Raw genomic sequence first — 14,232 nt, 5'->3', positions numbered from 1 at the left:
CTCCTTCATCACTCCTCTCCTTCCTCTCTGGGACCTGGCGCTGATCCAGTGTGTGCCCACATGTTACTTCTGCAGCACGCCATCCTTCGCCACCCCCACCCCGAGTGGCGGAGAAATAAGAAAACCCAAGTTCTTCATTCACTGGCGTTATTTACACAAACAGAGTCCCAACTCCGTTTCTGTGACAAAGCCAGCTAAATCTTTACGGCTCTTTCATGTATTGTCTGCCCGCGGTTCCCTTTTGTCCCCCAGGCCATTGGCCCGGTCCCTGGATACAATGAGCCCGGGGGAATGGAGGCAGATTGAAGGAATGCGCCTCAATAAACCTAATTATGACATGATGACTGCGCTCACCATGGTAGGGGTTTTTCAAAGATCCTGGGCTCATTCAATTAGCCCTTTCCAGGATCCCCTTTCACCAAATAAAGTTATCCCTTTGACTGTTTGCATTGCAGAGTGGAATGTGCGCGTACGTGTGTGTGTGTGTGTGTGTGTGTGTGTATGCATGCGGTTGTCTGTATGTGTGCGCACACACACGTCTCGGGCCTAAATGGAAATGTATCGGCCCTCAACAAGGCTCCTCTGTATTATCTGGCTAATTTCACCTAAGTATGGACTCTAACAGATACACTGTGAAAATGTGCAGCAGGAGGAGGGAGGAGGCGGGGTCACCGTGACTGTTTTAATCATTAACTTTGTCTGCAGGGTTAATTATAAAGCTGGGAGTTTGGTGTGAGCCCAGCAACAGGCCTGGAGGGCCAATGTTGCTGCCAGATACATAAATATTTGATGGAACATGGAGGGGGCTGTTTTTTCAAACACGACTTATCGTACGGGAATTTTGGAAGAAAATGTAGCGATATGTATAAAAGACAGGCTGTGTGCACACGGTGATGGTAATAACTCTCAGCTTTCGCCATATAACTGAATATTAATGCCACCATTCAAGACACTCAGAAAAGTTTAGCCAACAATTTGTAAAACTGGGCTAAAAGCTTTGGTTTGTGTGTCATATTATTCATCTCAAAAAGGTATAAAATGCACTGGTGTTATGTATTTTAAAAGTTTGCTGTTATTTTTTTTAGTTCATGAAATATACTAACTCAAGATATGTTGTATTGAAAAGTCACAACAAATATGTCTTGTTCCAAAGCAGACCGCTTCACAAACATAAAGATAAAGGTGGTGGCCAAAATATAAAATGAAAACATATTTCATTTGTAATTATTACTAATCAGATGCAGATACTGCAGTCATTTTAAAGCATTTTTAATTGCAACTCAATATATTTAGAATCAAACCGCAAAATGTTACAACAAAGAACTTATTGAGACACTTTACGGAGTGATTTGACTTCGTGCGCTCCGCAGGATGGAGCCCAGATACGAGACGAGCTGCGCGCCGCAGGCTGAGAGAAACAGAGAGGGGGAGAGAAAGGGAAGGAAACAAGAGGGAGAGGGGCGGTGTGGCTCTCCAGATGAAAGTGGGATGAAATAAAAGAGTCGATTTAATCTGCTTGAAGAGATTTGGTGAGCAAGTGGTGGAGAAGGAGGAGGAGGAGGAGCGGGAGGAGGGCGAGTTTTTTCAAGAGTTGCGCGCATCAGCGCAGGACGGGTGGCTGGAGGGGGGGGGGGGGGGCATTGTGAAGCGCTCCGGGCCAGACCGGGGCTCTCCGGGGAGAACATTGGTCCCCATTCAACGAAACCACTCTTTAATACACTCCCTCCGTCATTTAATGTGACATAGCACAATATCGACATCATTTAGAGGACATTATTAATGTTCCGAGGGGGGGGGGGGGGGATTCATCAGAGAATCAACGATAGATCATGAGCTGCACGCTGGAGACGGCTCCGTGTTATTGGCACCAAGGCGGAGAAGCTGCTCGTCTTTTTCTGTTAAAGCTCTGACATAACAAATGCAAAACCGGAAGTAAACAAAACTTTTTTTATCTGAATCTAAAATATTTGTGTTTGCGACCAAAACTATGTCTTACTGGCTTGTCCGATTTGTTCCTCCTCTTCCTGTTGCGCATTTATCAAAACGTTTTTTCTGCATTTTGTCACTTTAAAATTGGCACATCTCAGCTGCATTTGTGCGAGGGCATGTGTGCAACAGCCAGGTTTTTAGGGGGCGAGCACGCATCCTTGGGGCAATACGTGAGTGGGTTTCAGAGGCCTCGATTGTCCCTGTGAATGGCAGCCGGACCCCCAAAAAAGGAAACATTTTGTCGGTGAAAACGGCCATTTTCCCTCGCTGAACGGGGCCCTCTAAACCGAGCCGGAGCTCCCTGAATAATTCATCCTTCATTGCGGCCTCAGTGTGTTTTGTCGGGCTTTTTTCTCTCTCTCTCTCTGACTGAATTATAAACAGTTTGCCTTCTTCTTTTAGGGCGGCGGCCAAAGCTGTTTCCAAGCTGCCCTTTTGTCCGCGTGCAGGCAGCCCAAGCGTGAGCCCCAAATGGACTCTCGCGCCTTTGTCTCCCAAGTTCATCCTTGAGCGTCCCGTTGTGCGCGCGAGGCGCGTCTTTGTGGAGAGTTTGAAACCGTTGAACAAATGTTTGATCAACTCATCTGGGGGACATTTTGTCTCCTCCGACTAAAGTCCTTATCTGTCCTCCCCTGTTGTTGACATTTCGCTGCTTAAACTGTTTCCAAAAGTGAAAAGAGAAGCGATGGAAACTGTTTGAACGCCTCATGTTAGGGGCCTTAAGTATCTGGGGATAGATTATGAACTGGCATGTTAAAATATGAAATATAATAAGATTGTTTTCCCCCGGAATTAACCCACAGCGTTCAATTTAGCTGTCACGCGTGCCCACCTAATTAACGTTCTCAAAGTAAAAAAGAAGAAGAATATTTAAATGGCTTTCATCCTCACCGCGAGACGACTGTTACTCCCAGGAGAGGAGAAGATGGAGTCATCATGGAGGTCAGTAATAATTTGGAAATTAAAGTGTGACGAATTCACACACTAATGACGTAGGCAGAAAGTATACTGACATTCAACATGTTCGATGGGCTCCAAACCGCTCTCACATACCGTCTAATGAGGGAAATGAAGAACATTTTATTCCTCGACATATCCCAATATAGTTTCCACTGAAACACCTGGGCTGAGGCCAACAACACTGGAAAATATTTAAACAATTTAAAAAAACGTTTTTTTAGCAGGAGGGTATTTTTTGTTTCTTTAAAAAAAACACTTTTAAAAACTGTATTTAGATCAGTCTATTCCGCCTGCTTCTAATCTACACAGCCATTACAATTGCGTTGCAATTTATTTTTGTTGAATAAATAAAAAGTAATTATTTATTTGCGCAGGTTTTACAGTGAACGATGTCGTTTCAAACATTGGTTTAAAAAATGCTGTTGTTTGTTTGCATGAAATAAAACACAACCTGCAAAGCAACGGGCCAAGACAAATGCGATGTGTTTATAATTCATTAAAGCATTGCAGTTAAATATATTGATTCATAATGTCTCTCTTTGTAATCCTGCAGTCCACAAGAAAGAAATAACAACGAAATCTATCTTTAAATATGTGCGTCCATACAGACTTACTGCGGCTGTTCATCCGCTCCAAACACTGCACGCTCTCCCTTACGCACAGAGAACGTCACCTGCTGTTTGATTTACGCTACACGGCCTCATGGGGGGGGGGGGGGTATGGTCGATAAAGAATTCCTAACAAAGCCTCTCCACCCCCATCCAACAACTTTACAGCATGCTAAAACTCCGCAGAGAGGCTCGTTACGCGGCCAAATAAAAAGCATTCTCTCCTTTACGCGCTGCTCATGAGCAATCAACAGGTTGGAGGTGCTGAACACCAGACGTTCACGTTTGTTGAGGAAGTTAAGCTGCGAAATGGGAATGTACTCCTCTATAATTCAACACTGGTGGATAAATAGCCTGTTATTAAGTTTTCACTTTCATACGAATATTCCCCACAGCACGTCCTAAATAGGCAATTTAGCGAATATATCAATAAAAACCGTGATTAAATTCCTCCCACGCGGCCTCACTATCTGATCAAACGTTGCGCTCTAATGTGCGCGTGAGGTCACTGATGTGACCCCCAGCTTCAGCGAACAGCCAACTATTGTCCTCCACATCACCGGCCAAAGAAGTTGGAGAGGTTCACTCACATCTGTCTCCCAGGATGCCTTCAATGCTGTGTTTGGCCCTCCGGTCGTTCTCCTCCAACTCCTTCCTCTCGATCTCCTCTTCGTCCTCCTCTTCATCGCCTCTCCCCCCGAACTTACTCCGCATGGTGCGACTGATGGAGCTCACTGCGAACGGTCGTTCAAAAAGTGGAAATAATTACGAAAATAGAAACACAAACTAAATCATACCTTAGAAAAACTTACAAAGTATTGAATGTAAAATAATTGGTACATCAAAAGATGACAAACATACACTTTACAAAATAATAACAGAACATATATTATATATCTTAATAAGGCTTATTTATTATATATATCCTAAATAATTAATTGATGATATATAAATATGTATAAAAATATATATGTATAAATATATATATGTACATAATAAATAAGCGTTATAAAGGTTTCTAAAAACTATATTACAGAAAGAAACGGGGCTTTTTAAACTTTACTTATTGTTTTTTATTATTATTATTGAAAAAGTAGACTATACGACAACCTGTTGTAGTCGCAGTTTAACTTGATACATAAAGAAATAATAAAAGATAAATAAATAATAATATTAATAATAATAATGTGTAAATTCATCCATGTCTGCCCTTTTTACCTGAAGGGACGTTGTTGCGGTCACATATCCCATCCTTCAGTAATTTATCCCGAATCTCCCAGCTAAACATACCCGGGTGTTCCCGCTTGTAATCTTCTATTCTCTTGTCTACGTCCGGCGCTGTTCCCTGCTTTGGAAAGGTCAGAAGAGTCGCAGTGTTTATTCACTTTGTTGTGGCCCTTGGGGCACAATGCATACATCGCCTTTATGGCCAATGAAATCAACAAGTTAATGTCCAAGTTAAGCATTCAATATGAATGTGCATCAGTGTTATTCATAAGAATATATTCTGCATGTCTGCAAATACAACCTCATGGTCTGAGGGTACCTTGGGTTTGCTGCCACCGATGGCCCCGGGTCTGATGGAGCCCGTCTCCTGGTACCGGCACAGGATTTTGGACACGCAGCCGTGGGAGACCCGCAGCTGCCGGGAGATGACACACGGCCTGACGCCGTGGTGCGCCATTTCCACGATTTTATGTCGGATGTGGTTGGGCAGAGGTCTGCCATTTATGAAAACTCCCCCGAGCTGGTTCACGCGGCCTTGACCCAACGGGGTAGACACTACATTTAATCCCAAAAAGAAAAACATATGAGAGGATCACCAAAGTTGATCCAGTGCATGTTATATAAAAGGTGCGTTTAACAGACCCAAACATGTACCTGAACACACCAATAACAAGTGAACAAAGCAGCTGTTTTCTTATATAACTGCTCCAAAAAAACAACCGACAATAAATAATTTACGCAATAATTGAAAGCAAAAGTATCCCCTTAAAACATCTACACTATTCATGAAAATATATCACCATGTTAGACGAGCCCGGAAAAAAGTTGCTGAAATTAAATGAAATGTGAGGAACAAAAGAGAAAAGCTGTAAAAGTAGATGAAGCGAATGAATTATCAGGTCAAGTCGCGTTACTGCTGTAACACGTAGAACTGCAGCTACTAAGTTTTGCTGGAGAAACGTCCAGAAAACAAACACGCATCTTCCGTCACCATCCTCTTGGTGCAGTGTGATGCTTTCACGTTACCTTCCAGAGGGAAGCCACTGCGGGGGTAGTTCTGAGCCAGCGTGGGTCGCATCATCCTGGTATCGACCCCGCCACACCCCGCGGTGACTCCGGATACCTCCTTTAACGGGGAGGTCGGCGGCTGCTCCAACACGGAGTTCGTTCCGCAGTAAAACAAAAGTCTCAAATCGCGTGAAGAAGCTTCCTGGAGGGAAAGGTTAGCCTCAGTTAGCCGCTGTCGGGCTACACAAGCCAGGCACCGAGTCCCGGGACCCTCTGAGGAGTCAAACGGGACGATGAAGGAAGAAGACAATTCGATTTGTTTCTTAGATGTTAAAAAGAGTTTCTCAGTCTCCTCGGTTGTTGTTTTCCACGCGCCGGTGTGTGTGCTCTCGTTAATGCGGGTTGCCACGGCGGTGCAGCCGGGGAGGAAAATATATTGTTGTTGTTGTTTGTTTGACACCGGTTCAAAGTGAGAGGAGACCGTCAAAAGTAGCGGAGCTCCTCTCCGCAAACCCGGGTCGGCGCTCCCCGGCTGTGATTGGTCGAGAGGGGTACAACACGGGTACGCAGCGCGGCGCCGATTGGCTGAGGGGCTGACAAACTTTCGTCCTATCAGGAGACAGAGACGCAGTTCCGCTCGGATGGGCGTCGATCCACACAAAAACAAACACAAAATGACTTTATGGAGGAAAGCAGAGCAACAGATAATGACTGAGGAGGTATAAGTATTTAGTTCATGTTTTTATTATGATTAATGGTGGAAGAAGTATTCAGATCCTTTACTTCAACACAAGTACTACCAAGCTCTAGAAATACTCCACAAGTAAAAGTCCTGCATTCAAAACTGTATAAGCAGCAAGATGTACCTAAAGTATGAAGAGTAAAATTACTCATTGTGCAGTAAAATGATCCGTCAGTGTTTTACTGTTATATATATGATGTTTTTTGGATGCTGTATATTTTAACTCCTTTATGCTGTTGGTTGGTTTAATCATATTCTAAAACATCTTCGTATATGTAGCATCGCTGTCCTGCGTAAATAGTTGATGTAGCTTTAGGAGAAGTCTCTCAAACCGTAAAGCAACATTTCATCCTTTAGTTGCAAACATTTAAAAAAATCAACACATCTGGAGATACGTTGTTTTCACTGGACAGGAAGGAGATGAAACACTGTGATATATAAAGTAATTAAAGATGTCAGACAAAAGTAGTGTAGAATAAAAAGTACAATATTTATCTCTGAGGTGTAGTGAAGAAGAAGTATAACATGAAAATACTCAAGTAAAGAACAAGTGCCATAGTTTACTTATTAAGAGTACTTGAGTAATTAGTTACATTCCACCATGCGGTCACAGACGCGCACACTGGTCCTGGTGTGCGCTTTTTCCAGTAAATTACTGTCAATGAATCCCTTCTATTAAAACATATATATATCTTTATAAATAATAAAGGATGTAATTTATACGTAGACTATTTGTGCGCTGGTATGCACTGACTTACATTAAATGTTACCCAATACAACACAATAAATACATTTCAACAACTTTTGCTTATGACGTATTGCTTCTTTCTATATTTCAAATATTAAGAAACACTTTCAGTCTAAAACCATCTCTGAGAAGAACAACAAAATAAAAAACACAACAAAATGTATTAACATTTATAATGAAATAATTGTTGCATTGTATTGTATGTCGTCATAGACTCTATGGATCTAAAGATAATATGATTTGACACCAAACACTTGCAGCCACGTTTTAACCACCAAATTAAAGTCAATATTGTGTCAGTTTATCTCACATATCAACGCACAGCCCGATGCTGCTGACATGCTCGGCTAGTCTCGGATTGGGTTTCATCTCAGCTCTAAAGCGTAGAAACCGAAACCGAGCAGGATTCTGTCTAGTCCGGGAGCCAAAGCCTGATTTTTTGATGAACCTTGTTTTGTCGGATAAAGTTTTTTTTTTTTCTGTTTCTTGTAGCTTAGGGGTACCTCTTCAAAATCCAGGAGGGTGCTCGGTGATATCCCTTGAGCATTTTGAGATATTAACCCTTTCATGGCCAAATCACTAAAATCACACAAAAACCAAGATTCATGACATTTCATGCAATATATTGAAGTAACAAATCAAATTAGCTTTTTCTAGTGTTTATTCATACAAAGGGTGATGTAAAAATGTCTTGCACTACAAATCTATGAATATTAACCCTTTCAGGCCATGCCAGCAAAACCGTTTTGGTAGCAGGAGTTATTTTCAACATTACACAACTTGAATGAAACTTTAGTGACTTCCTTTTTTTTTTACAATGTTTATTTTGATTTTAGAAATTTAAGACATAACAAGACAATAAGGACAAAATACAATACCAATACCAAACAGAATAACACTCAAAAACAACAGCAGTAACTTCCTGGTTAGGACACATCTTGCAGTCTGGTATTAGGATCTTGAGCATCCTACCATGAAACATGCACAGAACATTGTGCATGGCAAACCATGCTCTTTACAGCTGCATTTCTTGGAGTTGCAAGGGGTGTTACTCTTGCAGCCACATCGGATCATCTTTAGAATATAGTCTGGCACAAGTTTGGTGTCCTCTGGTAGGTGGGTTGGAATTAGTGACCTGTTGCATTTGTCTTTCTTCCATCCAAATTCCTCCGGGTTCTGTACTATTGACTGATTCATATTGAGGTTTCGCCACAGGTATGCTTGGAAGTGGGCCCTTTTGTCTTGGCCTGAGGGAGATGACCCTGCTCCCTGCTTTGTTTTGTGTTGTATCCATGGAATTCCGGGCAGTTGGACTGAGTAAGAACATCCTGTAGAAAACTAAGGTTGGCCTCTGAAGATCTGCTAACCACGACTGCTTGTTGAGCAAGTAACTTCAGGGAGCAGACAGTCTTTTTAGCTCCATCTGGTGGCATTGAAGGCTGTTTGGGTCCCTGGTATCTGTGGATGTCCACATCATATGGAACATCTGGTGACTCTTTAGGGATCCTGTTGATCTTGGGATTTGTCTGCTCCTCACCCTCTTCTCGGTTCTGTGAGTACTGTGTGAGAAGAACAGCCAGAGAATGTGTGGACTGCTTCCCATTCTGCGAGGATATATCTGCATCAAAGTTATCCACAATTGCCTGAACTAGACCCTCTTCAGCCTTACATATGCCAGATAACTTCAGATCGGCTACTGCTGCCTGAGATGCAGATTTCTTGAACCTGCGATACTCTGTGTATGAACAGCAGACACCATAGGAGTACATGCTATTTATAAGCTTCTTGGACTCTACCATCTTTCCTGCTAGGTCTACTTGCAAACAAGTTGCCTGTGACTTGAGAGTACTTGTGACAATTGAACCTATGAGCAGTGCAGGAAGGGTATTATCTAGCCTTGGGGACAACTTTGCCAACAGCATCAACAGGAAGTCACTCACTGACTCTTTGGCAATGTCCTTATTAATGCTGATGTTGTAGTGTCCCTTGTCCATGTCAATGTTTTTCACATCCTGAATGATTTGCTTGCTAGCTTGCGTTGCAATGCTTTCCAAGTCATCCTCGTCTTCATTCACAAGTCTCATAGTCTGCGAGGCACAACTACGAAAAGCAATGATATCAGCTATGCCAGGTGAGGACAGCACCAGGAGCTCACTGGCAAATGTCTGCTGGAGTTGTCGGATGAGCGTCCTCCTGGAAAGCCTATCCCCATTACGGTCTGTATAGGCTGCAAAAAGTTCAACAGAATTCCACATTCTTGACCGGTCAGCTGTCATCTTCTCTACAACTGATGCAAAGGGACTATCCTCATTATCAGTGTCATCTGTGTTTCTACAAGTAGTGGCCGGCCCTGGGAGTGACCGAAAAGAGAGAAATCTTTGTCGACAGTCAGCATGGTACCGGGCATCTGCAGCATGTAGGTCACTAATTGCCCCCTGAAGACGGTGTTGGACACTTTCCGCAACATCATCATTTCGTTTTCCACAAACTTCTAAGAGAGACTTTTTGGTTTCCACTTCTCTGAATAGGTATGCAGCCCTCCATCTGGAGGGGTTCTTCTTGTCGACATTAAGATTGCAAAACTCACCACAGAAAACACAGTGCTTTTGAAAATCAAAACATTCAGCTGACCCTCCTGACCGTGAGCGCCTGGTCACCTTGCAAGGAACATTTGATTCAGTTTCTCCGGGCCTCTGACGTTTGTGCCGTTCAATGTAAGTCTTTGAGGTGTAACTTGAAACACAACTTTTATGGCATTTCAATGTGGTTTCATTGTTGTTATCTAATGCTTCTTGAAGCTCAAAGTGTTTTTCATCCCCATATATCTTACTACACTGGATAATGTTTGTTATTCTGACTGGTCCTGAAGATATCAATGGTTCCGTCTTCGCTTGGCAGTTGAACTTCCAAGTGAAGTAACACTCCTCAGGCACTGGATCCATAACCAACTCTGTAAATAAAATGTTAAAATTTGTTAATATATAAAAAAGGGTTTATACATTTCCCTGTGTGATTTTCACTAAAATGTTGTCTCGATCAGCAGACTTACTCAATTGAACAGCTTGTTATTCTCTTCGCAGGTGAACCTCCAACAGAACACTTCTGAATCCATAACCAATCTCACTGCCAGCTTTTACAGTGTTTTTACCTTGTTTTTTGATGGCAGCTGTTGTAAGCAGTGACCAGTTGTAAACAAAAAATGGTCTTAAACGAAGCACATGGCTGTCTTGTAATTGGAAAAAAACAAAAATGTGACAATACAGGCATACACAGACACAATGCACTCACTATATGAATTAACTGAGTGTTTTTAGCTTGTAATAATCACTGTAGGCAACAAATTATATGCATTTAAATCAAGTATATTGCATGAAATATCATAAATCTAGTTTTTGCATGATTTTGGGCAAGAAGGGGTTAATATCTGAAAATGCTCAAGGGATATCACCGAGCACCCTCTTGTATTTTGAATACGTATCCCTAAGCTACAAGAAACAGCAAAGAAAAAAACTTTATCCGACAAAACAAGGTTCGACCCCACGGCTCCCGGACTAGTCCTTATTCAACAAAACAGCAGCTAAAGAAGCAAATGTGCGACTTTTTATTGTGCAGATCTTTACGCATTGATTAAAAAAATAAATAAAAATTAAACAAAATCACTGAGACTCCTCCTTTTGTCACCAATCTGTGCGTAAAATCACCCGAAAAAACGCGTCCAATGCATGCGGTCGCACACGACCCCTAATTTGTTTCCACCCCGTGGCCTCATATATGACACAAATGGTGCTAAAGTGTGTGCACCTCGAGGAATTTATTGTGGGGTTTTCAGACCGAGCTCCAGCCGGCCGAGGACAGTCTGAATGGGGGGACGTGCGCCACAGCAGGATACGACGCCAGGGCGGCCGTAAAGACAGTCTAGAGCTCAGTGCCGCAATGCACCCGCAACAAGCGGGTGTATTTTTATCCCCAAATGTGTAATAATCAACACTGTCACCGCCCCCAGAAAGAGAATGAAAGAGCGAGGTGTTGTTTCTGTTAAAGTCCATGGACCCTGTATCGTGTATCATCAATCACTGAAGCACAACGCTCTGTAATCTGAACAAAAGATGGTTTTACTTCACTGTCCATCCCTCACCATTTCACCTTTAAAGCGCAGCCGCTGCACCAACGAATGAACAGCGTTTTTACCCGATTAATTCAAATCTCGTCATTATTTCAATGTATTTCTTGATTGTGGACACATGCAGAGCAGCAGCAGCAGCACGGGCCGACCCTTCATCAAGTGGAACAGGTGGGTGTTTACCTCTATCGGCAACCAAGGTGCAGTAATGAAGCTAATGTAACAGAAAAACATGTTGTGGATGAGAGTGCGGTTAGAAATGCATTGTTCTTCCTCACCTCTGTGTGACTCATGCTAAAGTAAAGCTGAAAAGCCCTCCAGCACCTGATCAGCCCTTCATGGGGGGGGGGGGGGGGGGGGGTGGGGGGGGGGGATTCCCTGTCATTCACCTCAATTTACGCAGAGGTATCCCACAGGTTAAGTAGGTTTCAATTAACATTCGCCTCTTTTTAGTCGCTTTGGAAGAAGAAAGAATAAAAAAAAAACGCACTTCAAATGTTGACTTTGCTGTCAAAAAAAGGCGCGTGGACAATAGGTGGACGCTGGGTTTAAAACAAGCGGGGGCCCACGGGGGGCTTTCACCTGCTAAGGGGGGGATATGTCATTGTCTTTTCACTAAGACTATTATCTGTATCACTCGTGGAAGTGAATGACATCACTGCAGGTTGTGAAAACGTCTTGAATGAAGGAGAAGGGGAAACGCCAGTTCGTTTCTGACAGATCTTTTTTAACATTTGTAATAAAGCAGATAAAGATGATAATAATCATCATGAGCGCTGTTGGGCTTCGGGCAAACTTGTGAATAGGCCACTGTTAACACGTGGTCGAGCATCAGAATAAAGGAGGAACTATTAGGCTGTAAGTGATGTAAGCGTAATGTTTGTTTTGTATTCTACTGAAGCCATCAGTCTGACGAACGTGACGATTTGGGAGTGTCAGTGATCTTATTTGAAATATGATATTACAGCCAAGAAGAAAAAACCAGAGGGGGCAAATGGAAAACAGAGGAGGGCACGATGCATACCTCGGCCCCTTTCTTTAAAGGCGACACTGAATCCGCGTGTCCAATCCATTACCGGGGGATGAAATCCAAAGTCAGAAATCTCTGCTTGATGAGAAATAAATGAGTTGCGTCACGTGCTCGTGCGTCGAGGCCATTTCGCGAACACACAATTGTCACATCGATCAGTTAACATCGCACCATTACGGTAATAATTCATACAAAGATAAAGGCGGTAATACTTGGTGATGTCATTGAAATCATGATTTATATTTTTGACTTACAGTGAGTCGAGAGGAGACGTCATAGTTTTATTTTTAACACTTTAATATTTACTTATAGAGCAGTGCGTATGCAGGTAACATCCATCATTAATTATTATCTGACTTATAAGTAAATATTGTTTGTATTCAAGCATGAAAGAAGTATTTTTGATTAAAAGTAAAAGTAACAGTACTGCAATGAAAATATACTCCATCACACAGCCCTGCATGACTGAAGTAAACGTGCTGTATGAGAATCAGAAGAAGAATACTAGCTTACTACTTAACAGTAAAAGTACTCATAATGTAAAATGGGCCCATTTAGAGAGTTATTATATTATATTATATGTTTAGCTGTTATTGGAATATTACTACAGATTCATGAACTTGATACACTGTTGGGTAATTTAATACAACAATATTTAAAAACTCATAGTGTTGCGTATAAAATATTGATGAGAAAAGTATAAATGACAGCAGTCAAAACAATATAGTGAGGTACAAATTATATTTCTCCTCCGAGTACAAGTAAGTACCTCCAAACTGTCGGCCTACAGTACTCAGTAATATTCCACAAATGTTTATATTATAGGTTAATATTGCTTATACTTCTTGATAAATGTATTTATCATAGTCAGAACTATGATTAATTGTCTCCTGACGCGTTTTGTTGAGTGTTTCTGTAAAAGTTGAGTGTTTTTACCCCAAACTGAATACGTCACGTTGTCGCTTCTGACATGGAAAAAACAAGAAAAACAGAAGTCAGAAGCCAACACGTAAAGTATGTTTATGCGACTGTGGTGCTTCATGTCTAACGAGAGCCATTGACGTGTGAGCCAGACTTCCTCACGAACAACTCGTCGTCTCATCTTGTTCGATGGCGGTGAAAGCGAGCGCGCGCCTTAATGGTTCCAGTGATCAGTGTAACTGTAGCTCGGCTCTGATACAATCGTCTGTAGTGTTGTGATCTGATCAGTTAACAGACTTGTTTACATGCTGCTGAGAATATGAAAGGGGGGGGGGGTAGTGACAGCTTTAATTTATGGCCCATGAAACTTCTGTCCTTAATAGTCAGCTGTAATCAGACGGTGATTGGTCAACACCGGTGCTGTTCTATCTATTCTGTTTGTTTATGAGGGATGAATGACTTCATTTATACGGAGCCTCACAGTTTATTAACATATTGAAAAATGTATTTACTTTTAATCAAGTTTCAGCCTCCAGAAGTTTACACAACTGGACCTGCATGAGAAGTGCAATCAACCTGACACATTCTTTTTATGTTATTAATAGCATGTAGCGTTGTGTGTCTACCGCTAGGGGGCACATCTGATCTTTGAGCCCGCACTGGCACGCTGGTTTGATATTTAACATGTGATTCCTATTGAAAGAACACAATGTGTTTCACTTGTGTGCAGATGGGATCAGCTTGTTGACACAGTTATTATGTAAGACTGAGCTTTTCTGTGCTGAGACAAATGATGGAAGCAACCGGATATTCCACGTATTCCTTTATTACTGAAATGTGTTTTTTATTTTATGTATGTAAAACAGCACATCAGGAACA

General features: G+C 42.0%; 1 protein-coding gene across 4 annotated transcripts in view; it reads right to left on the bottom strand.

Moving 5' to 3' along the window:
- The window catches only part of pax3b (paired box 3b), a 25,674-nt gene extending 19,456 nt beyond the window's left edge, over nucleotides 1–6,218 (bottom strand). Inside the window, exons 1-4 of one of the 4 annotated variants that reach the window (XM_079271187.1) lie at nucleotides 5,811–6,218; nucleotides 5,104–5,339; nucleotides 4,776–4,905; nucleotides 4,148–4,291 (exon numbers count right to left, since the gene is read on the bottom strand). In XM_079271187.1, coding sequence (XP_079127313.1) covers nucleotides 4,148–4,291; nucleotides 4,776–4,905; nucleotides 5,104–5,339; nucleotides 5,811–5,865 — 565 coding nt within the window. In that variant the 5' untranslated portion in view covers nucleotides 5,866–6,218. The remainder of the gene's footprint in view (nucleotides 1–4,147; nucleotides 4,292–4,775; nucleotides 4,906–5,103; nucleotides 5,340–5,810) is intronic. The other 3 variants (XM_079271185.1, XM_079271186.1, XM_079271184.1) reach the window with 3 other exon arrangements.
- Between the last annotated feature and the right edge of the window lie 8,014 nt (nucleotides 6,219–14,232).

This window comes from Melanostigma gelatinosum (genome assembly GCF_949748355.1).
Source record: "Melanostigma gelatinosum genome assembly, chromosome: 7".
Classification (NCBI taxonomy): Eukaryota; Metazoa; Chordata; class Actinopteri; order Perciformes; family Zoarcidae; genus Melanostigma; species Melanostigma gelatinosum.
This window is presented reverse-complemented; position numbering and strand designations above follow the sequence as displayed.